The following is a 23,932-nucleotide window of genomic DNA, read 5'->3' as shown; positions in this document are numbered from 1 at the left end:
TCATCCTACTTCTTGTCCCTACCACTGACCTCCATCCAGAATTTCTCCAGTTATAGACTCTGGGATCTATCGGCTCTGCATGATCCCGATCTCTCCTTCATAAGCTTATTCTACACTGTGTTAGCAGAAGAGAGCTCAAAATCTCAGGGTTTGTTGCCATAGGTGGCAACAAAGTATATGCAGATAAGAAGCAGAAAAGGACTTATCTTGCAGTATGATTTAAGACATATCCTTTTAAACTCCCAGATAAGTCACGTTGATCGTTTGTGTTTGCTTTGCTACACAACACTGATGTCGGGGGGGGGGGGGGAGAGGAGCTGTGCTAATTACTCATCATCTTCATCAGTGATAGCAATGATGCTTTCCAGTGCTTTTTTCTGGAAAGAAAGGTGGGGGAACTCACCATGATGTTTCTTTGCTTATTGTGGGCCCAGTCTCAGTCCCGCCTCCCCGCGGGCAGTGGCTAAACATAAGATGTGCTTGATAAACTCTAGCAGACAATGATCTGGATTAGAAATAGACACAAAATTATTGATTACAGATATAGGTGGGTTTTTGGGTCAGGCATTGTGTGTATATCTGTTCCAGCCCCCGCCCCATTTAAAAAAAAATATTTAATTTTTGAAAGGTAAGGGAACTCAGTTTCTCTGAGTACCTGCTTAAAAAAAACAAAAACCCTGGTGATTTCCGGTGTCTCTCTCCTCCCTTCTCCATATTTTGTACAATCTTCAAAATTGCAGTGACCTAGTTAATGTGTGCGTTGGGGGATGTGTGTGTGTGTGAGCGAATAAATAATCGTGTTTTCTTCACTGACAACATAATTTATTTAAAACATTTTCATATCACCTTTCCTCAAAATTAATTTCAGGGCAATTTGCAAGATATAAGAATGCAATGGAAACACTTCTACTTAACACCTGAAAATAAAAGATAAGAGCAAGTAAGAGAACAGACAACACTACTTACAAGTACATTAAAAGCCCGAACAAATAAAATTATTTTTTGCCTGAGGCCTAAATGAAAACAGCGAGGGACGCAGGTAGCGCTGTGGGTTAAACCACAGAGCCTAGGACTTGCAGAAGGTCGGCAGTTTGAATCCCTGCGATGGGGTGAGCTCCCATTGCTCGGTCCCAGCTCCTGCCAACCTAGCAGTTTGAAAGCACGTCAAAGTGCGAGTAGATAAATAGGTACCACTCCAGCAGGAAGGTAAACGCCGTTTCCGTGTGCTGCTCTGGTTCTCCAGAAGTGGCTTAGTCATGCTGGCCACATGAGTACGCCGGCTCCCTCAGCCAATAAAGCGAGATGAGCACCGCAACCCCAGAGTTGGTCATGACAGGACCTATTGGTCAGGGGACCCTTTACCTTTACCTAAATGAAAACAAGGTTGGCTTCCCTCAGCACCTCCTAAAGAAGGACGCCCCATGATTTGGGTGCCACTGCTGGAAAAGGCCAACTCTCTAGGTGCCAGCCACTTCACTTCTGGAAGGGGAAAATACAAAGAGTCAGGCATTGGCAGGTGACCTAAGGCTGCTTGAAATGCAGCTCGGCCATTATTTTGTGAAAGTGTTAGGGAGTGGACTGTTTTTATGATGACTCATTTTATTATTAGGCTGTCTGTCAGTATGTTCTTTATTATGCTTGTATCATTTTGTAATGTGTTTTTAATGTTGCACACCACCCTGGGATTTTCTGATAAAAGGTGGTATATAAATAATAATAATAATAATAATAATAATAATAATAATAATAATTTATAATTATAATTTTTCTTATTTTGATTGGAAGCTGCTTTGCGGGAAAACAAATCAGAACAAACATTTTGTGTTAAACAATGAGATAGGCACTTTGTGCAACAAAAGCATCTGACCTGGTTAAAAACCTTGTATAGACTTGGAATTCAAAATGAAAATAATCTACCCCCACCTGCCCTTCACTCCTTGCCTGCCATACACCCAAGAATCAGTGGAGAGCACCTAGCTCTGTGCCAATAGGACTGTCACAACTTCATCAATATCCCATCTATCTGCTCGGGGTCTTTCTCCAAGCATTAAATACCCAACAACCAATCACTACAGCCATTCCTTCCTTCCAAACAAAAAAAGCAGCAGGTGGATCAGGGACTCGTAAGGAGCAGGTGCTATGTGTTTCAAATTGAGCACAGGTGATTTTTAGCCTCACCCTAACTTGGTCAGCCACAAGAAGTGCCCAGGTCAACAGGGCTGCCTCTCTCCTTACTGCCCTGCAGCAATTAGACAGGTCAGTGTAGAATATAATCTTCAAACTGGAAATATTTTCTATATGTGCATTGCCATTCCTTGAGAAACCTATGACAGAAATTGCACCGTGTAGCAAATGTGTTAAGGGTCATTTACGAAATAGGGCTGATTCAAATGCAATTGTGTGTATGTTCATTTTATATTTTGATCCTAATTATCAGATATTGCCATTATTCAAGAGTCACGCTGATGGTGGTAGAAGTTTGTGTGAAGCCTTGTAAAAGTGGCAGAACTGGGTGCTTTTATGAAAGTTATGGGTATTGTTGCAATATCCACTCCAGTGAAGCTGGCAGCTTTTTGTTTTCACATGTTGTAGGGACGCTGCTTAAAGAAATAGAAATTGATCTTATTTATCTTTGAAATTCAGTATATTTTCACTTTAAAAGAATTGGCAAAAGAATGCCAGTATATAGGAAGGTTTGTATAGAAATTGAGTGAAACTGGAAATTCTGTGGTTTCAAAATACAGCAGTGTTTATTGAGTATTTTTAAAAAGCACCCTTAAATATCTGAGACTCGCTGACATAAGATTTTAAAATGTAATTTTTACAAAGTATTTTGTAGCATTTCCTTGACTTGTAGCTTCCAGGTTAATTTACTGTTAATTTAATTGATATGGTTGGCACTGATTTTTCAGGAGCTCAAGACTGTCCTATTTAAATATTTTTTTCTTAATCTACTTACTCACTTTGATCATTATGTTGTAGATTTTTAAAAGCTGTGTTTGTTATACACAGCAGTTCTTAACTTCCATGTTCCTCTTAATGATCAGCCTTCTTGAAATTTCAGTGATTGAGTCTGTAATTGTGTTTGTGTGTGTGCGTGTACACACACACACACACACACACACACACACACTAAGCCTGCAATGTACGCAAGGGTTCCATTCAAGGGATCTTGGCTAAATCCCAATTGTCTATACGGTGGTACCTCGGGTTAAGTACTTAATTCGTTCCAGAGGTCCGTTCTTAACCTGAAACTGTTCTTAACCTGAAGCACCACTTTAGCTAATGGGGCCTCTCGCTGCTGCCACGCCGCCGGAGCACAATTTCTGTTCTCATCCTGAAGCAAAGTTCTTAACCTCAAGCACTATTTCTGGGTTAGCGGAGTCTGTAACCTGAAGCGTATGTAACCTGAAGCATACGTAACCCGAGGTACCAGTGTAGTCAAAATACATTGGGTTCAATGGTTGTTGGAATTGCCAAAGTCTTTCTTCCCAATGCCTGCCCCCTTTCTGTCCCCCCCTCTTTTTTTTGCTAAGCTTAGAAATCTTGAATGTGCACAAGTTAAACATGCATAGGCTGTGGAGTGAGATAGATATATATATCTTATTAGTTGCTTTTTATTTTTTATTTTAAAAATTGACTCAAAGTGAATTACCACAATAATTATAAAACATTTACATTTAAACCAGCATAAAATAAAACGGGGGGAAATCCAAAACACATAAATATTTTTTAAATGCAGGTTTAAAACATTTCACCCACTAAAAGAGGCTACAGATAATGAAAATCCAGAGGTTTAGCAGAAAATAAACGTTTTTTCTTGGTGACTAAAGCAGGGGCGGAGGGAGGAAGTGTGGTGGGGGCGGTTAGCCCCGGGTGTCACCACTGAGGGGGGTGACAAAATGCCGGGGGGCACTCGCAGACTCTTCAGAGGGTCCCGCAGAGCGTCCTGCCCCAGCTTTCTTTCTTACTGTCAGAAACTCTTTCTGAATGTTTCACCGGAATCTTCTTTCTTGCAACTTGAAGCCATTGATTTGAGTCCTACCCTCCAGAGCAGGAGGAAACAAGCATGTTCCCTCCTTCATGTGACAACCTTTAAGATATTTGAAGATGGCTATCATTTCTCCTCTCAGTCTCCTCTTCCACGAGAATATCATGGGGGACTTTGTCAAAAGCCTTACTGAGATCAAGATACACTATGTCCACAGCATTTCCCTGATCCACCAAGTTTGTAATTCCTTAAAAAAAATAAAAGATTGGACTGGCATGACTTATTTTTGAGAAACCCATGCTGGGTCTTAGTAATCACAGCATTGTTTTCTAAATGCTCACCGACCGACTGTTGAATTATCTGTTCTAGGACCTTCTAGCTCACCGGTTGGTAGTCACCTGGGTCTTCCCTTTTTCCATTTTTGAAATGGAGACAACACTTGCCCGCCTCCAGTCTGCAGGGACCTCACCTGTTGTCCAAGAATTCTTAAAGGCTCTAGAATTATATCCGCAAGCTCCTTTATGAGCTTTTTGGATGCAGCACATCAGGCCCTGGAGATCTGAATTCATTTAAAGTAGCTAGGTGTTCCCTTACTACCTCTTTTCCTATCTTGGGCTGCAGTTCCCTCCTTACATCATTTATTCTGTTATCACTAGGGCATTGGTTTCCTTTTGGGTGAAGACAGAGGCATAGTAGGTGTTGAGTAGTACCGCCTTTTCTCTGTCACCAATGCAGAGGACCTACCACAATGCTACTCCTCCTCCCTTCCTGTTTGGTCTATTCCTTTTGAACAGTAGCATTGTATAAAAAACATGAATGAGTTGCATTTCTGTCTCCCTGGCTTCTGTTGTAATGCATAGAGAGCAGGGACTCTGAGACCTTGTTCCTGCGGAGAACATTTCACCCTCTACAGGCATTATCCGGAGCTTACAGTTCTTGTCGCAGCCGAGAGCCTCCGTTTTGCACATTGCAACAGAGGCAGGAAAAGCAGACGCAAAGCACTTGGCAATTCTCCATGTGTAAAACTCCTGCAGCCTCTTCGCTGTTGCATGATTTTGTGGGTCCAACCTGCTCAAGGTGGCGTCTCTAGTAGACTAAAGGGGCCATTGGCAAGGCAATCGGAAGCAGTCAGTTGTGTGTGACACTTAAGCTGGAACAAATTTAGAATGTTGCTCCAGCAACCAGTAACAACAGACAAGGTTGTCTGTCCTCACAAGTGAGAGAAGCTCTTCTGTTTAAAGGGACTTGCCCATTTCCGCAACTTTAGATTCCTGTTGGACTAAAGTACCGTACTCTTGAGTCAGAGGACAGTAATGCGATCTCTTTTCCACTGGAGCACTTGAGGACCAGCATTCTATCTGAAGCAAATAGAAGCTATCCTTCCATTTATAGAATTATATACCACTTAATCATCACAAACTCTTAAGCTATGTTAATTGTGCGGCCTCATCCCTAGGGGTGACCTGCCTGGTTATATTGATCTTGCATTGCTAGGTAGCTTTCTCTTGACCTTTGATGGCTACCCGGAAAAGGTGGCTTTCCCTTCTTCAGCCATGGGCCTTCCCCAACCATTTGCTAAACTATTTCCTGACAAAAGTACCGTATTTTTTGCTCTATAAGACTCACTTTTCCCCTCCTAAAAAGTAAGGGGAAATTTGTGTGCGTCTTATGGAGTGACTGCAGGCTGCGCAGCTATCCCAGAAGCTAGAACAGCAAGAGGGATTGCTGCTTTCACTGTGCAGCGATCCCTCTTGCTGTTCTGGCTTCTGAGATTCAGAATATTTTTTTTCTTGTTTTCCTCCTCCAAAAACTAGGTGCGTCGTGTGGTCTGGTGCGTCTTATAGAGCGAAAAATACGGTAGTTAAAGGTAATGGATTGGTGTGGGTTTTTTGGAGGTGGCAACAAGACAAAAAGAGGTAATAAGAGATCAATCAGGCACCTTCACTGTACTCTTTTTGGCACCTGCTAAAAATATTTCTGTTCAGACCAGCCTACCAGATGCTTTGGAAGTTGAGGTAATTTTAAGTTTGGTATGTTTTAGATTGGTTTCTAAAAAAAATTGATTGTAAATCAAGTTGTAGATTTGTCTTGCTTTCACTGTTTTATCTTTTGTAAACCATTTTGAGGTAATGTAAACAACTTTTCACAATCAAGGGTGGGGTACACATTTTATGAAATAAATAAATAAACCCAGTGCCATATTGACAGGTTATTGACCCCATTCTCAAAATCTCAAATTCTCATGAGGTTTACCTGCTACCCACAGAGTCGTCTTCTGGATTTACGGTTCCAATTAGCAACCAACATGAAATACTTATTTTTCATAGCTGCAGCATTCCAAGAGGAAACTTGGTTGTTGTTTTTTGTGTTTCCATATTCTTTCTGCATTGCATCCCTTCCTCCCCAAGTAACAGTCGTTAGCAGCTCTGGACATGAATCAGAACAGTATATTTAAAATCACAGGCAGCAAGATCATAGCGACGCTAATCTCTGTTAGCCTTCTGGCTGGGATTTGCAGAGCAATCTCTGAAGGGTTTTCCTAGACAAGACTATTAAATTAACCCAAGGAAGCTCCCAGGTGAAAAGCCTGCTATCAGCCTGCTTGAGGGAAGAGGTAATGACTCTCTGGGGCTTAGCTAATAATCCTCAGCATGCGTCCAGCAGCGGCAGCAAGACTGAAATAACCTGCTGGTTTTGCTTTCCTAGTACAGTATTGTAACTCCACACTTTCAAAGGGGACGTTTGAGACAGGTCCTGCAGGAATCCCTGATTCATACAGTGTTTTGATATAGCCTTCTGGAAATAAAACAAGGCATATTCCTTTCAGGCATGGGGCACCCCCTTGCCAATCTTTAAGCCAGGGGTAGGTAACCTAAGGGCGGGACGCGGGTGGCGCTGTGGGTAAAAGCCTCAGCGCCTAGGGCTTGCCGATTGAAAGGTCGGCGGTTCGAATCCCCGCGGTGGGGTGCGCTCCCGTTGTTCGGTCCCAGCGCCTGCCAACCTAGCAGTTCGAAAGCACTCCCGGGTGCAAGTAGATAAATAGGGACCGCTTACTAGCGGGAAGGTAAACGGCGTTTCCGTGTGCGGCTCTGGCTCGCCAGAGCAGCGATGTCACACTGGCCACGTGACCCGGAAGTGTCTCCGGACAGCGCTGGCCCCCGGCCTCTTGAGTGAGATGGGCGCACAACCCTAGAGTCTGTCAAGACTGGCCCGTACGGGCAGGGGTACCTTTACCTTTTTAGGTAACCTAAGGCCCAATCGCCTTCTCAATCCGGCCCGCAGATGGTCTGGGAATCAGCGTGTGTGATGGCCTGGGATTCGGATGCTGAACCTGAGGAATCCCAGCCTTCACAGGATTCCCCGCCTCCAGAACCAGCTGATCCGGGGCTGGGGCATGAGCCTGAAGGGTCCTCACATGTGCTGGATCCTCAGGTGCAGGCATCAGCTGAGTCTGCTCTGGCTCCTGAGGTGGTGGAGGACCCATTGCCTGCAGGTGCTCCACTCTCAGCCCCGTCAGAGGAAGCTGAGGTTGCTTCTGGGTCCGGTAACCCTCCAGCCTCTCCTGAGCTGCAGAGGCTCAGGGCAGAGAGGTGGAGGGAACTAAGTTCCCGCAGGAGGAGTGCTCGCCTCCAGGCCAGGAGAGGCGAGTCACCTGAGGATTGGGGGCGCCCTATGCCTTGGGGCAGATAAAAGCCAGTCAGCCCCAGTCCCAAGTTGCGGGAGCAACGTTGTTGGTTGTCAGTTCCTCCTGCCTGAACCCTGCCCTGCACCCAGCATTGAGATCAGTGGCTCACCTCTGGGTGCCTCTGCCAACTGAGGTATGGTGGGTGGCAACTTGGGATAGGATCTTTTTGATGGTGGTGCCCAGTCTGCAGGCTGTTTCCTCTCTCCAGAAAGGCTTTTTTACACTTTGGGACATGCCCACTTGGACACGTAACACCCCCTCCCCCCAGCAAAGGTCAGAGCAAGCCTTGGCCTGTAATACGTTGGCCAAGAGCACTTAGCCCAGTATTGTCTTCTGCAAGTGACAGCAGCTTTCAAAGGATTCAGGTGGGGTCGTTCTGATGTCTTGGAAGGGCTCCCTTGTAGCGAAGGCTGCGAAAAACCAAACCAAAATAATGTGTTCTGCCACTGAGTTACAGACTCTTTCTTGAACTACCTGGAAGTATATCTAGGATAGGCTTAAGAGAATTAACAGTGTTGATTATCTTTGGTGGCGAAGCCTGGAGAAAGACGCTGCAAAATATGAAAAGGTCTTAATAATAAGAATAATTATTAAAATTAATTTAATTAATTATTATTAAATTTTATTTAATTATTATTAAAATAATAAGAATACATTATTATTTGGAATACACATATGAATAGCTTTTCTCTTCTTGTCCACAGGCACTTGATAAGCTTTTTTCCCCACTCTTGTGTGACAGTTAAATTTAATCATATATGTTATCAAAAGCAACCCTAATTTACTTTACACTTTCAGCAGAGTGATGCATTTGCACAAAGCACCCCATAGGTTTTCAGTTGCACTTTTTCTCTGCCTAGTACACATCCCGGAGGCATTATCTCCATGTCTCATGCAGTCTTTAAAATCTGCCCAAGGGCATAACCGTTCTTTAAGTCATCAGTATGCCCAGTCTGTATGAAAGAGGTGAATGTGTTAAGAATCTAAATAAGGGGTGGGGAACCTGTGTCCCTTCAGATGGACTCCAGACCCCACCATTCCTGACAGTTGGCCATGCTGGCTGGAGCTGGTGGGAGGACAACCACATCTGGCCACAGGTCCCCCATGCCTGATCTAGGTTGTCCCTTCTGCAAATTAAAGGGGTCTTTTGGTGCATGCAAGAGGGTGAGATCCAGTGGAGTCTCTAGATCAGCCTTTCTTAACCTGTGGGTCCCCAGATGTTGGACTACAACTCCCATCACCCCTAGCTAGCAAGGCTAGAGCTCAAGGATGATGGGAGTTGTAGTCCAACAACATCTGGGGACCCACAGGCTGAGAACCGCTGCTCTAGATTGAGGAGAGAGAACACATTCCCCTGTTCTCCCCTGCAGCCTCCTGAACAAACTCCCACACTTACAGAGGGTCCACCACACATCCAGGAGGAGCTTTTCATGGGCTACTACAGAATTATGGAGAAGCTGTCTCTCCCTCTCACTCCATCTTCCTATGGGTGCAATGCTTCTCAGAAGAACTAGGTGTCTAACCCAGTGGCTGCTCCTCACCTTTGGAACATCTGTTTCTTGACAGCTGCCAAAACCAAAATCTTTTAAGAAGCTGCTGCAAAACTTCGCTATGTGGATCATCTTTCACTTACTGGCATTAAGCTATCATCAGTGCTATTCCCTTAACTGCCCGTGATGTTTAATAATGTATACAGCCGCTTCAGTTTCCGAGCCAAGTGCGCTCACTGGAAAACAAAACAGCCCCCTCCCAACAACTGTAAGTTTTATTTCCAAGCCTGTTTTCGTTTTGAGAAAGCTTTCTTTGGCTTTAAAACCAAACAACAACAGCAAAAGCTGAACTACTTTCCTATGTTGCAACATCTTTTTCTTGTGATAGCTTTGAAAGAGAGCTAATCCTGAAAATAATGTCTTCATGAGTTATTACTTATTATTCCTAGAATCCCAACCAATCCCTCTTCCCAGTTAACTCTGGAAATTGTAGCTAAGGGAGGGGATAGGGTGTCTCCTAGCAACTCCCAACACCCTTAACAAACTACAACTCCCAGAATTCCTTGGGGGGAAGCCATGATTGTTTATCTTAGTGCTTTCAGTTAATGGTGTGAATGTGGCCTTGGAAATGTATACCTTAGTGAGTCTTGCACTATTTTAGCTTAGATGAGGGCTTATCCACACTTCCTAGTGCTGCATTTATAGACACAGGGCTGGGATTTCCAGCTTTGTGTCTGAGTGGGTTTTTTTTCTTCCTTCTGCCCCTTTCCCCCAGGAAAATTTGTGTTTTACTTCTGAATCAGAGCAAACTGAAATTGGGGGTTCTGCGGATTGCTATTTGCTCTGCTTCAGTGGTAAACACAGACCACTATTGCTAAAGGATACTTTATGCTAGGATAGTGATTGTGGTGCCCTCCAAATATTGCTGGACTACAATGCCCATCATCTCTGATTGCTGGCCTTGCTGGTTGGAGCTGATGGGAGTTGTAGTCAATCAACACCTTTATGTAATTTCTGCTACTGAGATATCAAAGCAATGCGTATCAGTACTTAAAGGCACTAAAATTTACATTTAAGCTGTAGCTACTAAAAAAAAATTAATAGGAAGTCCTTTCTGGACTTGGATTTGTACCCACACTTCCCACATAGCTTACAAACAAATATCAAATACAATAAAACAGAAATCGTAACAGTTTCCCTTTTAACTTAATGATGTATAGTGCCAACAAGAATTAGAACTCCCAACAGGGAAACCCAAGAACAAATGCTAGCTCCAGGACCCTGTAAAGTAAACCCTCTGCTCAGAAAACAGGCCCTGGGAAAGAGGGGGAAATTACACAGGGGGCAACGAAGTCAAGAAGACGTGAGAAACAGCAGCCAGCATGATGCATTTAAGTTAATGCAAGAGCCATTTGGGTTGGACCCAGTCCCAACTTGAAAACGTTGCAGATTTAAGAAGCTCAGCTTCTTTTTTTACAAAATCACACCCTAGCTTTTGACGGCGAGCAGTCATGGCTTTGATGGTAATTCTGTTTGCCAGAACACATGACCGCTGAAGACGCGTTTAACGGTTTTTAAAAGATCTAATGCAGCTTGAGCAGTCAAGCAGCTTGAAGTGTAAACCTCCTACTTGTCGATAATTATAGCCTTGGTCTCCATGGAGCTTTTGGTGTTTTTGAGTCTGATTTTCAGCATGCTGGCTTCTTGATTTGAGCTTTCTTTCTTTCTTTCTTTCTGAGATTCCAGAGTTATCTTTGAACTGTTTTGCTGACTTCTTACCTCCATGAGAGGAACTTGGTGTGGAGAGTGTAGCTGTGGCACCATAGCAGGGTTTCCCCCCCTTACTCTTGGAAAGCGTGGGAAGATTTTCCTCCATTTCTACAGCAGTGTGTGTCCCCCCCCCTGCTGAGATGAAAACTGGACAGCTGAAGCTATCCAGGAGATTTCCCCCACCCCCTAAGTTATATGACTGTGTGCAAATTTACACATTTTATAATGTTTCGAAAAACTCTCTGAGCTGTGTCATCAGAATACATTCAAGAAAGCTTATTGTGGGAGGTCTACTATCAAACCCATTCCTTCATTCTCAGTGTGTGTGGGTAGATTGTAGTTGCTTAATGTAGAAGGGAAGTCACTCTGTACATGCTCAAGAGGTGTCTTTGTATCATCATCATCATCATCATCATCATCATCATCATCTGCTTTTTAAAAGAAAGCAAATGGTCGTAATGGGAGAGCTCAATGGGACAGAGGAAAGCAGGGTGGAGCTAAAACTTAAACATCGAATTCAAATGTGTGTTTTCTACTTAAGCTGTGGATACATATGAAAGGATTATTGTATTAGGATCCAGCCTTTAATCCAAGTTTCTTCATGCGAGACTTGGGGCGCTTCCTGACTTTTTGCTATTTTTGGGTGGGATACATACAGGCCAATTCAGATCATACTCTTACAGTTGATTGGAAAGCCTTGTGCAACAAACTCGCTTCCCAAAAAGTCTGGGCTTTTTGCAGTATGGAAAGTGATGGGGAAATGCCCTGGAAAGTGTGGGATTTCATTTACTTTGATGTGATATCTTCTAACCTCTCAGTAAAAAAAAAAAAAAGAAATGCAGTCATACCTTGGATCCTGAATGCCCTGGAACTCGGACGTTTTGGCTCCTGAACCCCATAAACCTGGAAGTGATTGTTCTGGTTTGCGAGCTTTTTTGGAAGGCGAATGTCTGACGGGGCTTCCGCGGCTTCCAATTGGCTGCAGGAGCTTCCTGCAGCCAATCAGAAGCTGCGCCTTGGTTTCTGAACGTTTTGGAAGTCGAACAAACTTCTGGAATGGATTCCATCTGACTTCTGAGGTACGACTGTAATTCTAATTAACTAACCAACATCTTCTAATCTCCCTGCAAACAAATCAGGACGAATACTCAATAAGTGAGTATTCAGGGAGAACCCTGAGGTGTCAATGTGAGGGAGTTCTTGCAGCTGGCAAAGGTACTGTTTGCTGTCATTCAGTGTTTCTGCACTGACCATAGGTCATAATCAGCCACCTTTCTTGTAAACACTGAAAGCACATAGAATCAGTGCAGCTGGAGTTGCTCTGCTTTTCTCAAGAGACGAGGGAAACCCTCTGTACAAGAAGAAGAGAGAAATGTGCTGACCAGGTGTTTGCAAAGAACCAAAGCCATTAATCACATTAAATGACTCCCGATAATGGGTTTTAGTTCGTTGGCTTTGCTCTCAATAAAGCTTAACCTCATAAACCTTTGTGCCATGTAAACAGGATACGTACCCATAGTGAGGAACTACTATAACTCTCTCCCACACGCGCACACACACACACACACACACACACTCATTGACAAAGTGCTTTTGACTGAAATCAAATCTGTATGACAACCAGGAAAATAATAATCATATGTGCTTCCTTATGCATATTATTTAGATTATGGAAATATTGACAAAAAATAAATGTTGGAGAGGGATTTGTGGCATTTCTTGACAAATACAACTTTTGTCATAACAGGATGCATATATTAAAATGGAGAAGAAGCCTGTTATCATAGTTAGCGCTCCCCGCAAAGGTCTAGCAATTGAATGCTCCTCCTGGCTCGTTGAGACAGCCGCATATGCCAAGATACTGATCATTTTTATAGCTCTGTCAAATGTTTTATGGCAAGCAGCACTTATTTCCTTTGTTGCTCTCCATAGCACCGTCTCATCTAGTGAGCCTAATATGCAGTGAAATAAATTAGCGCAGCAGTTTAGAGATGTAGCATAATTGCAGCTGCCTGGCAAGGGCCTGTTTAGCAAGCATTTAGATTCATGTGGTGCGTCGACTCTTCTGCAGCTGCATTTTATAGGAACTGGAGCCTGACGAACTGTGCATTTTCGTCCTGCAAGAAAAAAAGGAAACCGGATGGTTGCTGCGCCTGAAACAAGGAAATGAGCATCGGGTGTAATACCTCCAAACAGGGACACCCAGTACCTCCAGAATGAATCAGGAATATTCAGCTAAAAATATTATTATACAATGAGGGGGTGTGTTTTTTCTGTCGCACACAGAATCCCAGCCAAACCTTGCAGTTAGAAAACTAAAGAATTTGATAAAAAGTTTTTATTAAATACAGTCATACCTCGAGTTAAATATGCTTCAGGTTGAACGCTTCCGGGTTGCGCTCTGCTGCGACCCGGAAGTAACGGAATGCGTTACTTCCGGGTTTTGCTGCTCGCGCATGCGCTGTCAAAATGACGTCACGCACGGAAGCGGCGAATCACTACCTGCAGGCATGGGTTACATTTGCTTCAGGATGTGAACGGGGATCCGGAACGGATCCTGTTCGTATCCAGAGGTACCACTGTACACTCACAACATTGTCCCCCACCTTAGTTTCACAACGTTCCTTTATTTGTACTGTGTGACAATAAATACAGTACAATAAATCAATGAATCAGTTGATCAATAAATGAGGCAGAAGGGTTTGTGTGGTCTTTAGATGAAGGAAATGATGGGAAGGGAACACAGTCTTGAGTAGATTGGCCACGCTAGTGTCTCTTGTTTAAAATGTGTGTGAAGATGCTGTTTGACCCTGATTCCTCCACTCTCCTGCGGGTTAAGAAAGATTTAAAATCCCAGAGTGAGATAAGAACTGGACTGCTGAGGTTGAAGACTGAAGAGTAACTCATGAGTTTACATAGATTATGCGTATTGGACTAGTTCTCCATGATACGTCTCTATATGCTAGAGCATATACAACTCATACAGCTGAACATTCCTTCATACTAAAAAAGAAAGGCGGGGGGGGGATCATTCACATAAAAAAATAGCACAGTTAGGCTAGAACACTTATTTTCCTAGCTTTGTTACTGAGAAGAAAATTTGGCCTTTTGAGCCCCTCTTTACAATGTGTGTTGGTAATGTGCAAACACGGATTTACAACTGAGAGCCATCTCCTCTTGCGAGTCTCATTAGGACCTGCCAAGGCTTGAACCCAGGAGCCTTTGATTATATCGTTCCAATTTTAGTATATGTGCTGCGGAAGCGAGCACATGAACCCAGGAGCCTTTGATTTTGTGTGTCGCTGCAGTAACTATTGCTGCTGCAACTTGAAGTATTCTCAAGCCATGCACTTCCTTCCCTCCGCAGGCCTTGGGGCCCACTTGAACTTCCATAGAGGGCTACAAAGAGCTTTGTATCTTGGGCTACGCAACAGTGTCTTCCTGGCTCCGGTGTGTTTCTGTGCACACCTCAGCTCTGACACCTAGATCTTGCATCCCAGCCCTCCTTGGGCGCCTGCTTATGCCTTGGCACTGGCAGTTTTTAAGCAGCTCTTGCGTGGCTCCCAGCCATCACCTTGGGAAGGGTCCGACTGGCGAGAGCAAGCTCCCTCAAAATGTTTTTAATATGCTGTCTGAAGCAGGTTGTGATTTATGCTTAGTAAAAGAAAATTAGATCTTTTTTTAAAAAAGCATAATAATAATAATAATAATAATATTTAATTTATATCCCACCCATCAGGTTGATGAGTGTTTGTGTGTGAAAGCGTTATTATAGTCCTGGTGGAATAATAATACTAACAACAACAACAACAACAACAACAACAACAACAACAACAACAACAACAACAGCAACAACAACAACAATTTAATATTTATACCCTGCCCATCTGGCTGGGTTTCCCCAGCCACTCTGGGCAGCTTCCAACAGAATATTAAAATACAATAATCTATTAAACCTTAAAAGCTTCTCTAAACAGGGCTGCCTTCAGATGTCTTCTAAAAGTCAGATAGTTGTTTATTTCATTGACATCTGTTGGGAGGGCGTTCCACAGGGCGGGTGCCACTACTGAGAAGCCCCTCTGCCTGGTTCCCTGTAACCTCACTTCTTGCAGTGAGGGAACTGCCAGAAGGCCCTCAGAGCTAGACCTCAGTGTCCAGGCTGAATGATGGGGGTGGAGATGCTCCTTCAGGTATACTGAAGCATTGGGGATGTACGTTTCTAAATGAGTAAACAATAAGAGAGTGAATCTTTGAGGAAGGGGCTGGAAAAAGGCATGGCACTGGTGATTAAGCCAACTTTCCCCTTTTGCTTGAAGTTGTTCTATTCCTGCTCAGGCAGCAGAAGCAGACAGTAAAGGGAGTCCAAGGTGATTAGATTTGGGGGCTATTACTGGGAAAACACAAGTTCTAATTCCCATTTGGTCATGAGGCTTACGGGATGACCACCCCTATATTATGGTCTGCACTGCAAGATGTGGAAATTACTGGCATTGCATACAGGTGAACTGAAAAATTTTCTCCCAGAGGGTTTTTGGGTTTTTTGCTGTGCTGTTTTTAAATTCCAATTTATGCAATAATTTCCTTCCCTCCCTAAAGACATGCAACTAAGGGGGTGGGATTTTAAAGAACAGAAACAAGGGTTGACAAAGGAGGTGAAGTCTAGAAAGATGTGCAGCAGGCAGCTCCAGTTGTTAAAACAAGACCCATCTTTCAGTTCAAATGGTTTCATGCACAGTAAATTCTTAAGAACCCTTGATTGTGCTGGCATAAAGCATTGTGCTCCAGTGACATACAGGAACAGTCACTCTCTGTAACGAAAGCATTTCTGCATCACACTTGGCTCGGGCTGTGCTTTTGCCTTGCTATGACATCCTGTAGCTGCTTAGCTAACGCAAGGGATCTGAAAGGGAAGTATTGACATGAAATCTTCCGTGCTTGCCTGCTAGGTTTTGTTAACATTGTAATACAGAACAGCGCTCAGGAGACAGGTTGAGCAAGATACTAGCATAACTTTGTTGGCTCGCATCTATATGCTGGCAGAAGGATGCTGAATGTATTTGGCAGTCAACGTTAGGTTTTTCGTTAATCTCTGTCTTTCATGTCATTTCCAGAAGGTAGATTAAAGCTGCCTAGATAGATTGCAGAAGCAAAGGCTTGAATGCCTTTATGTTGCTCTGACCTCTCTAGTCCAGCTTTGTGCTGGATATAGGTTTCGCGGGTGGCGCTGTGGGTTAAACCACAGAGCCTAGGACTTGTCGATCAGAAGGTTGGCGGTTCGAATCCCCGCGACAGGGTGAGCTCCCGTTGCTTGGTCCCTGCTCCTGCCAACCTAGCAGTTTGAAAGCACGTCAAAGTGCAAGTAGATAAATAGGTACCGCTCTGGCGAGAAGGTAAACAGCATTTTCGTGCGCTGCTCTGGTTCACCAGAAGCGGCTTAGTCAGGCTGGCCACATGACCTGGAAGCTGTATGCCGGCTCCCACGGCCAGTAAAGCAAGATGAGCGCCGCAACCCCAGAGTCTGTCATGACTGGACCTAATGGTCAGGGGTCCCTTTACCTTTACCTTTAAGGTTTCGTATAGAAGGCAACATGCTCTGGTTTCTGATGTTTTCAAAAAGCAAGAAATTTTCTTTTAACTTGACTTGCAAATGTTGGAACTGCAAAAGGTTAGAAAATGTCCTATACTAAGTGGTTTTCTTTTTCTCTTTTAGTGAGTATGTTTTTGAACACATTGACGCCCAAGTTCTACGTTGCTCTCACAGGAACTTCTTCATTAATATCGGGGCTTATTTTGGTGAGTAAAATTGTTGCATTTTACTACTTCTGTCTATAAACTTTTGAACGTCAGATTCCACATGTAAAAAATAAATAAATCTGATCTTTCTTGCTATTTCTTCCCTACACACCTGCCTCCAACTTTGTGTCTCTGTGTACCTAAAAGAATTTGCATTTGCCATGGGCTGTGTGGTCTCTAGCATCTTCAAACCTAAAATTTCATTTTCGAAAGACAAAATTCGTGCCTTGCGTGCTTCCATTTTCAGCTGTAGAGAGCTTCACTTGCCAACCTCTTTCTGTCAATCTTCTCATATTGGCCAATCCCATCTTTTAAACCCTTAGCCAATAGGAACCACTACAGCGTTTTCTGCAGCAGAGTTCAAAATCAGTACATTGTTTAAAATCCTATTTATATTGTGCCATGCTACCCCAGTCTCCAAGGGATTTCAGGTGTTGCTTAGCCCACAGTCTGTGTCTTCTGTTGGGCAATGAGACACAGTGGAGACTGTGGTGTCTTTATGACATATGGTTTATTTACACATATATCCAACCCGAGTCGGAAGCCGCGGAAGCCCTGTCGAACGTTTGGGTTCCAAAAGAACATTCACAAACAATCACTTCTGGGTTTGCGGCGTTCTGGAGTCAAAATGTCCGAGTTCCAGGGTGTTCAGCAACCAAGGTACAACTGTAGCGGGTTTTGTTAAAGGTCCTGGACTTCAATTCACTGAAGGTAACTCCACCCTGTGCATTATATTGGGTATCTTCCTGAGAAAGTTTTTTTTAAGAAAGCTTAGTCACCTAAAACAGTCATCAGAAGAGCATCCTTATTGAGCTTGACTTCTGTCACTGGAACACTCTAGTAGACTGACTGCCAGCAGCTCTTCAGGGGTTCAAGAGGGGTTCAAGAGACCTACCTGGAGATGCCAAGGACTGGACCTTAGACTTTTTGCCTGCTTTGGAATTCATGCCTTCCGTGTGTTCCAGTGCATGCAAACAATGTGTTCAGCAGAGCTGCAATCTCTCTTCAGTGCCTCTCGCTGCTACTTAAGGCTTCTTCACAAAAGAAATCTCTGAAGAATAACGACATTTGCCAAAGGGTTTAGAGACCTTCCTTGCCTTGTTGTTTTCAAGCAAGAGGGAGATCATTACGGAATTAATTACTGTATCCTGAGTATTCCTTGAACAGATAGCACCTCAAGGCATATGGTTAGCCTTCAGAGAAATTAAAACTTCCCTTGTAGGTGTGAACAAAAGAGGCTTGGAGAGTAGATACTATAGGAAGAGGAGCTGTCTGTTGTTGTTTTTTAAAGAGACCCAACAATTAGGACAGTAAGATGAAGGCTTTCAAAGCATGACTTGGGCATTTTTGCAGGAATTCACAGAGAGAAATTAGTGTTTGGCTGCCTTCCTTTTCATATGCAAATAACAATGATACTAATAACTTTAAACTGGAAGTGATTAAGAATATTCACATTGTTTTAATTTATCAGCCGTGCATTACATTGCATTAAGATGTGGTGATGGGGAAGCAGCCCTTACTATTTTATTTCTTGTACTGCTAGCTCAGGGATATTGGCAGTTATATTAATTTATATATTTTTATAATTTCATTATGCCTTTCTTTAGAATCAAAGTTGATAGATACTGAAATTGTTCAATATTTTGTTTTAACCACGCTGAATAATTATTTAAGTAATAACTGTAAACTGCTTCGGTTGCTGCCAAGCCAGGATACAAGTATGAAGATGAGTGATAACCCCTCACTCGATGGTGCTAAGAAGTTATGCTTGGCTGTAGTAGGTGGGCAGGATATGGCAAGGTCATCTGATGTCTGAGGCATGTAACCCAACGTCATATGGAGAAAGCAGCTGGCTTACAGCTACATCCTTTGCAAGCACACTTTGGGCCAGAGGTCCCACAAATGTAGGAAAAGGGGTCAGATGCTACAGCTGCATTAGTGCTGCTGCTGTTTATGGCATTACGATTTGCTTTGTGCTGTGATGTACGTTGTCATGTAAGACTACTGAGAAGGGGTCAAGAAAGTGCCGAGGTCAGTTTGGGCTCCCCTCACATTCTTCTTTCTTCTCTCTCTTTGGCGATCACTCGTAGCCGAGTAAGATTGTCTTCCATAAACAAGGTTTTAACAATGAGCCCGTAAGTGACTGTGGAGGCCAATTCTGGACCCACACGTCCTTCCACAGTGGGGACATTGGTTTTCGGGTGGGAGTTGATCATGGTGTGGATTTGCCAAGCTTGCCTTCCTCTTAGCACATTTCTCCTTTGCATCCTGAGTTTGAGTGTCTTCAAAGCCCATGACACCTTTGGTAAAGGCTGTTCTCCAACTGGAGCGCTTGCAGGCCAGTGTTTCCCAGTTGTCAGTGTTTATACTACATTTTTAAAGATTTGCCTTGAAACGGTCTTTAAACCTCTTTTGTTGACCACCAGCATTACGTTTTCCATTTTTAAGTTCGGAATAGAGTAGTTGCTTTGGAAGACGATCATCAGTCACCCACACCAACAAAGCTGATGTTGAATAATCACCCCAAACATATATTCAGTTCACATAACTCACCCCAGATATTCAATGCAGATCCTATTCAGGATACATAAAAGAGCACTGTATGCAAACATTCCCCTTTTAATTCTGCAACCTATTTGCAGACAGAGAATCAGAGAATCATAGAGTTGGAATAGACCACAAGGGCCATCGAGTCCAACCCCCTGCCAAGCAGGAAACACCATCAGAGCACTCCTGACATATGGTTGTCAAGCCTCTGCTTAAAGACTTCCAAAGAAGGAGACTCCACCACACTCCTTGGCAGCAAATTCCACTGTTGAACAGCTCTTACTGTCAGGAAGTTCTTCCTAATGTTTAGGTGGGAAGTTTTAGGGGATGCCATTTCACCAAATTTCTCCAGTTTCACAGGGGTGGGGCTTGTCAGCTGAAGTCACGGAGCTGTTTTCTCTCCCCTCACCCCTTAAAGTTGTTGATGTTGCAACCATGTTGAGCAGCATAGTCACCATTTTTCACTCTCCACAGTATTGCATCATTCCAGGACTTTTTGGGGGTGGGGGAGGCAAATGGCAACCAACACACACACACACACAAAAAAAAAAATGGTGGAGAATATCCGGAGCAAATTCTGCAGTAGATCTTCTTTTTCCAGAGGGTGAGAAAATGAAAAACAAAATCTATGAAAGGGACAGAAACCAGCAAAGAAGCCTCTTCGTAATAACTGGCTAGGCATTTCCCTTTTAGCATATAACGTTGACTTCTATGAATTGGACCATTCAGCCCAGTATTGTCTGCTCGGACTGGCAGAAGCTCTTGAATATTTCAGGCCTTTCTTAGCTCGGCTACCTGAGCTGCTTTAACGAGATGCCAGGGATTAATCCTGTGGCTAAATTAAGTACTTCAAGTAGCTCCAGAGCAGGGAGGTGAGACAGACCCAGGAATGGATAGATGGATCTTTGCAGCTTTTTAAGGGAAATTATGAGCAATAGGTGAGAAATAGCTTCTTGGTTGCTTCTGTATTGAGCACAGACCCCTGGACCTTCCGTTTAAAGCTCTCTGTGGCTTTGCAGTTATTTCCCATTATATGTTTGCCGATGATAGGTGGCCACTTATGCATCACCCAAAGAAGAAATGCGTCACTGAACAAGGGGAGGAAAAGAGGTCACAGATTTGCATATAAGTTGCATATGCTTATTTATATTTATAGATGCAAATTCAGAAATAAATACCATAATTTAAATAGAAATGCAGTGCATCTCACCATAGCTGGGGGCAAGGAACTAGGTTCCTGCTCAGTCACCTAGAATCATAGAATCGTAGGGTTGGAAGGGACCCTGACGGTCATCTAGTCCAACCCCCTGTTATGCAGGAAAATGCAGCTGTCCCATACAGGGATCGAACCTGCAACCTTGGCATTATCAGCACCACGCTCTAACCAGCAGAGCTAAGCTGGACTAACCAACTGAGCTAAGCTGTCCAGGTACTAAATGTCAGTGGGCAACTTTGAGGCCCCTGTTCTGTCTTCTCATCGTTTTGTGTCTTTAAACTTAATTTGGAATAGGCAGCCTTTCAAATACTCCTTCAAACAGTTTCCCCTTGTGTCTCTCCCACACTCCCTGTTTTTCTTAAAGCCTGTTTTAGTATGTTGGTTGCTTTTGGTGTAGCACCCTATCAGTCTCTGCAAGGTTATGATTTATAAAGCAACACCGCATATACTGATGGCACTGAATAAGGATAACGATTCATCCAAAAAATACCTTTAAATATAGAATCAGAGCTTAAAAGAAAACACAAGTGGCCAGTGGAAATTACTTTGGAGTTAAGGAAAGCAAACTAATGAATGCACATATTCGCTTCTGTTTTTAGATATTTGAGTGGTGGTATTTTCGCAAGTATGGGACCTCGTTCATTGAGCAAGTCTCGGTGAGTCACTTGCGCCCTCTGCTGGGAGGGGTGGACAACAACTCACCCAACAACTCAAACACAAGCAACGGGGATTCTGATGCAAATCGGCAGAGTGTCTCAGGTAAGGCAATTCCGCTTGTCCTGCGCAGATTGTTAACTCTTATAGTATGTCCTTTTAAAATGCAAGAACGATCATGGGTTCTGTTTATTACCATTGACAGCAAACCTGTAATGTCCTGGATTCTTTTGTTTTGTTTTGTTTTAAGTGTTCTATTATCGCTCATGTTCCAGCCTTCAGGTATGGATGCTGATCTCAGAGGCATCTTGGGGTCCTTCAGCCAGTGGCTCCCTAGGGGAAGTGAGTTACTGCCTCCAATCTATTTGTAGCTTGTTTTGTTCTGGCAGAGGAAGCGGAACAAACTTTGCAAGAACTCGAATAGCATATCACTTCAGAAGCCACCTAGAGCAAACGATTAGCTACATATCTTCTCACCTGCAAGCTTCCATTTTTGACTTTGAAATGGACCAATGTTGACTTAAAAAGAAATTGAAATGTTGAAGCTGCTCCTAGTGTTCCTTCATCCTGGTGTCAGACTTTAGAATATATTTTAGCTGTTCTGGCTAATAATAATAATAATAATAATAATAATAATAATAATAATTTTCATACCCTGCCCTCCCTGGCCGGGCTCAGGGTGGCTAACACCAGTAAAATTACAATAAAAACATAACAGAAAAAACCCCATTTTAAATACAGGTTAAAATGCAATTTAAAATGCAGCCTCATTTTAAAAGTAGCCCATAGATCAAAACCGTAAGGGGAGGGAAACATAAGGGTTAGACTGAGTCCAAACCAAAGGCCAGGTGGAACAGCTGTGTCTTGCAGGCCTGCGGAAAGATGTCAAGTCCCGCAGGGCCCTAGGCTCTTGACAGAGCGTTTCACCAAGTTGGGGCCAGTACTGAAAAGGCCCTGGCCCTAGTTGAGACCAATCTAACCACCTTGCGACCTGGGACCTCCAAAGTGTTGTCATTTGTGGACCTTAAGGTCCTCCGCAGGGCATACCAGGAGAGGCAGTCCTGTAGGTACATATAATATGTATTCCCCATCCCACCCTCACCCCCCCCAAAAGTGCCATCATAACAAAAGATATCCATGCTTTTCCTACGAGTGCATTTGCAACAACAAATAAACTGCAACAACACCAGTGGTGGGAGATCAGGTAAGCATTGCCCCCCTGCCACTGGCTATAGTGCCACATGCTTATATCTATAAGCCAGAAAAGTCAATACGATATAAATCGCATCTAAACATATATCGCTCCCCAAAGTCTTCTTTAACTACCATGAGTCCCAGTCAAAAACTCTGGGAACTCTTAATAAGCCCCTCTACAACAATTCTCATGATTCTTGTAAATTAGCATACCAATTAATTTACACACACTTTCTGCTAAAGGTGGGTGAATTTCCAGCACCTGCTACTTCCCTCTTCTAGGTAATACTACTTGTACTGGGCAGGTTATTCAGACATACAAATCTACATGTCCCACAACACAGTCTTTGGTTTTTGGAACAGAATAATGCTGGCAACAACTAACTTCCGGGCCATTTCACAGTTAGAAATAGGAGGGCTGTGAACAATCTCTTTCTGAAATTTTGGAGGACTGTCACCATCAAAGCAGACAATGCAAGGACTGGTGGAACAGTGGTCTGATTCAGCATGCCAGCTTCATTTGTTCATATATGTACTAATAATTCATTGGATCACAGAAGCACTCCAGATGTATATACTGTGGGCAAATCTCACAGGCCCTCCAATGGCGCCCATCTGTTGGATACCACCTGTATATTCGCCTGGTATTCTTTTAGATGCTTGGAATGCACCTGGAATGACTTAATTTGAAGGCAATTCTGTTTTCAAATAAACAGTAGCATTAACTGGTAATTAGAAGGCGTATATATTTTTCCATTGTTACAGAATGCAAAGTCTGGCGAAATCCACTAAACCTGTTTAGAGGAGCTGAATATAACCGGTAAGTGCTGCACAGAATTGTCATTCAAGCACAGTAGCCACTTTTAAAAGTTATGTTTGAGCACTCGTTCATTGTCACAGAATAACTTGGGGCTTATCCGAGCAGCACAGTGGACAGGTTTCACATATATTGTATTTTTAATCCTTGTTGGAAGCCGCCCAGAGTGGCTGGGGAAACCCAGCCAGATAGGTGTGGTACAAATAATAAATTATTATTATAATTATTATATGCATTCACACTTAACACTAAACCATGGCTTAGTACAGGGCCAGAACCCCCCCCCTTTTTTTTTTGTTAGCCTGAAAGCTGCATTTCCCCGATGACAAGGATGAAGAGCCACGGGCCTAGTGGGTCAAAAGTGCAACCACTCCAGACCTCTTTATCACGCCCCCCCCAGCTCTCTCCATAGCCACTCCCTCTTTTCCTAGGCCACACCCCTCGCCCACCTTGCTACACATCAGGGGCAGACCTTGCTAACAATGGTGCGATGTGCCAGGCCAAAATTGAGACGCCACCCAGTCAAGTCCTCGCACCACCTTCCCAAACCCAGTTAAGTGAGATGCTGGGCTTTGTGAAGGAGGCATATGAGGGTCCTGACAGGCTCCTAGAGGCCTCCCACCTCCTTCCCGAAGCTGGGAAAACACAAACTAGGCTTTGGAAGGAAGTGGACCTTGTCAGAGTCCTCATGCCTTTGGGAAGGAGGCAGGAAGTCACCTTCTGAGCTGGGTGCCCTGGGGGGGGGGCATTGCCTTAAATCTGCTTCCTTGAGTAT

General features: G+C 43.5%; 1 protein-coding gene across 6 annotated transcripts in view; it reads left to right on the top strand.

Annotated features, from left to right (window-relative positions):
• The window catches only part of ST7 (suppression of tumorigenicity 7), a 97,434-nt gene that overhangs the window by 35,695 nt on the left and 37,807 nt on the right, over positions 1 to 23,932 (top strand). For all 6 annotated transcript variants that reach the window (XM_077935869.1, XM_077935868.1, XM_028747770.2 and 3 more), the window contains exons 2-4: positions 16,647 to 16,729; positions 21,092 to 21,251; positions 23,106 to 23,160. In XM_077935869.1, coding sequence (XP_077791995.1) covers positions 16,647 to 16,729; positions 21,092 to 21,251; positions 23,106 to 23,160 — 298 coding nt within the window. The remainder of the gene's footprint in view (positions 1 to 16,646; positions 16,730 to 21,091; positions 21,252 to 23,105; positions 23,161 to 23,932) is intronic.

The sequence above is a fragment of the Podarcis muralis genome, chromosome 10 (assembly GCF_964188315.1).
Source record: "Podarcis muralis chromosome 10, rPodMur119.hap1.1, whole genome shotgun sequence".
Taxonomy (NCBI): Eukaryota; Metazoa; Chordata; class Lepidosauria; order Squamata; family Lacertidae; genus Podarcis; species Podarcis muralis.
The sequence above is the reverse complement of the archived record's forward strand: the minus strand, read 5'-3'. Positions and strand labels throughout refer to the sequence as shown.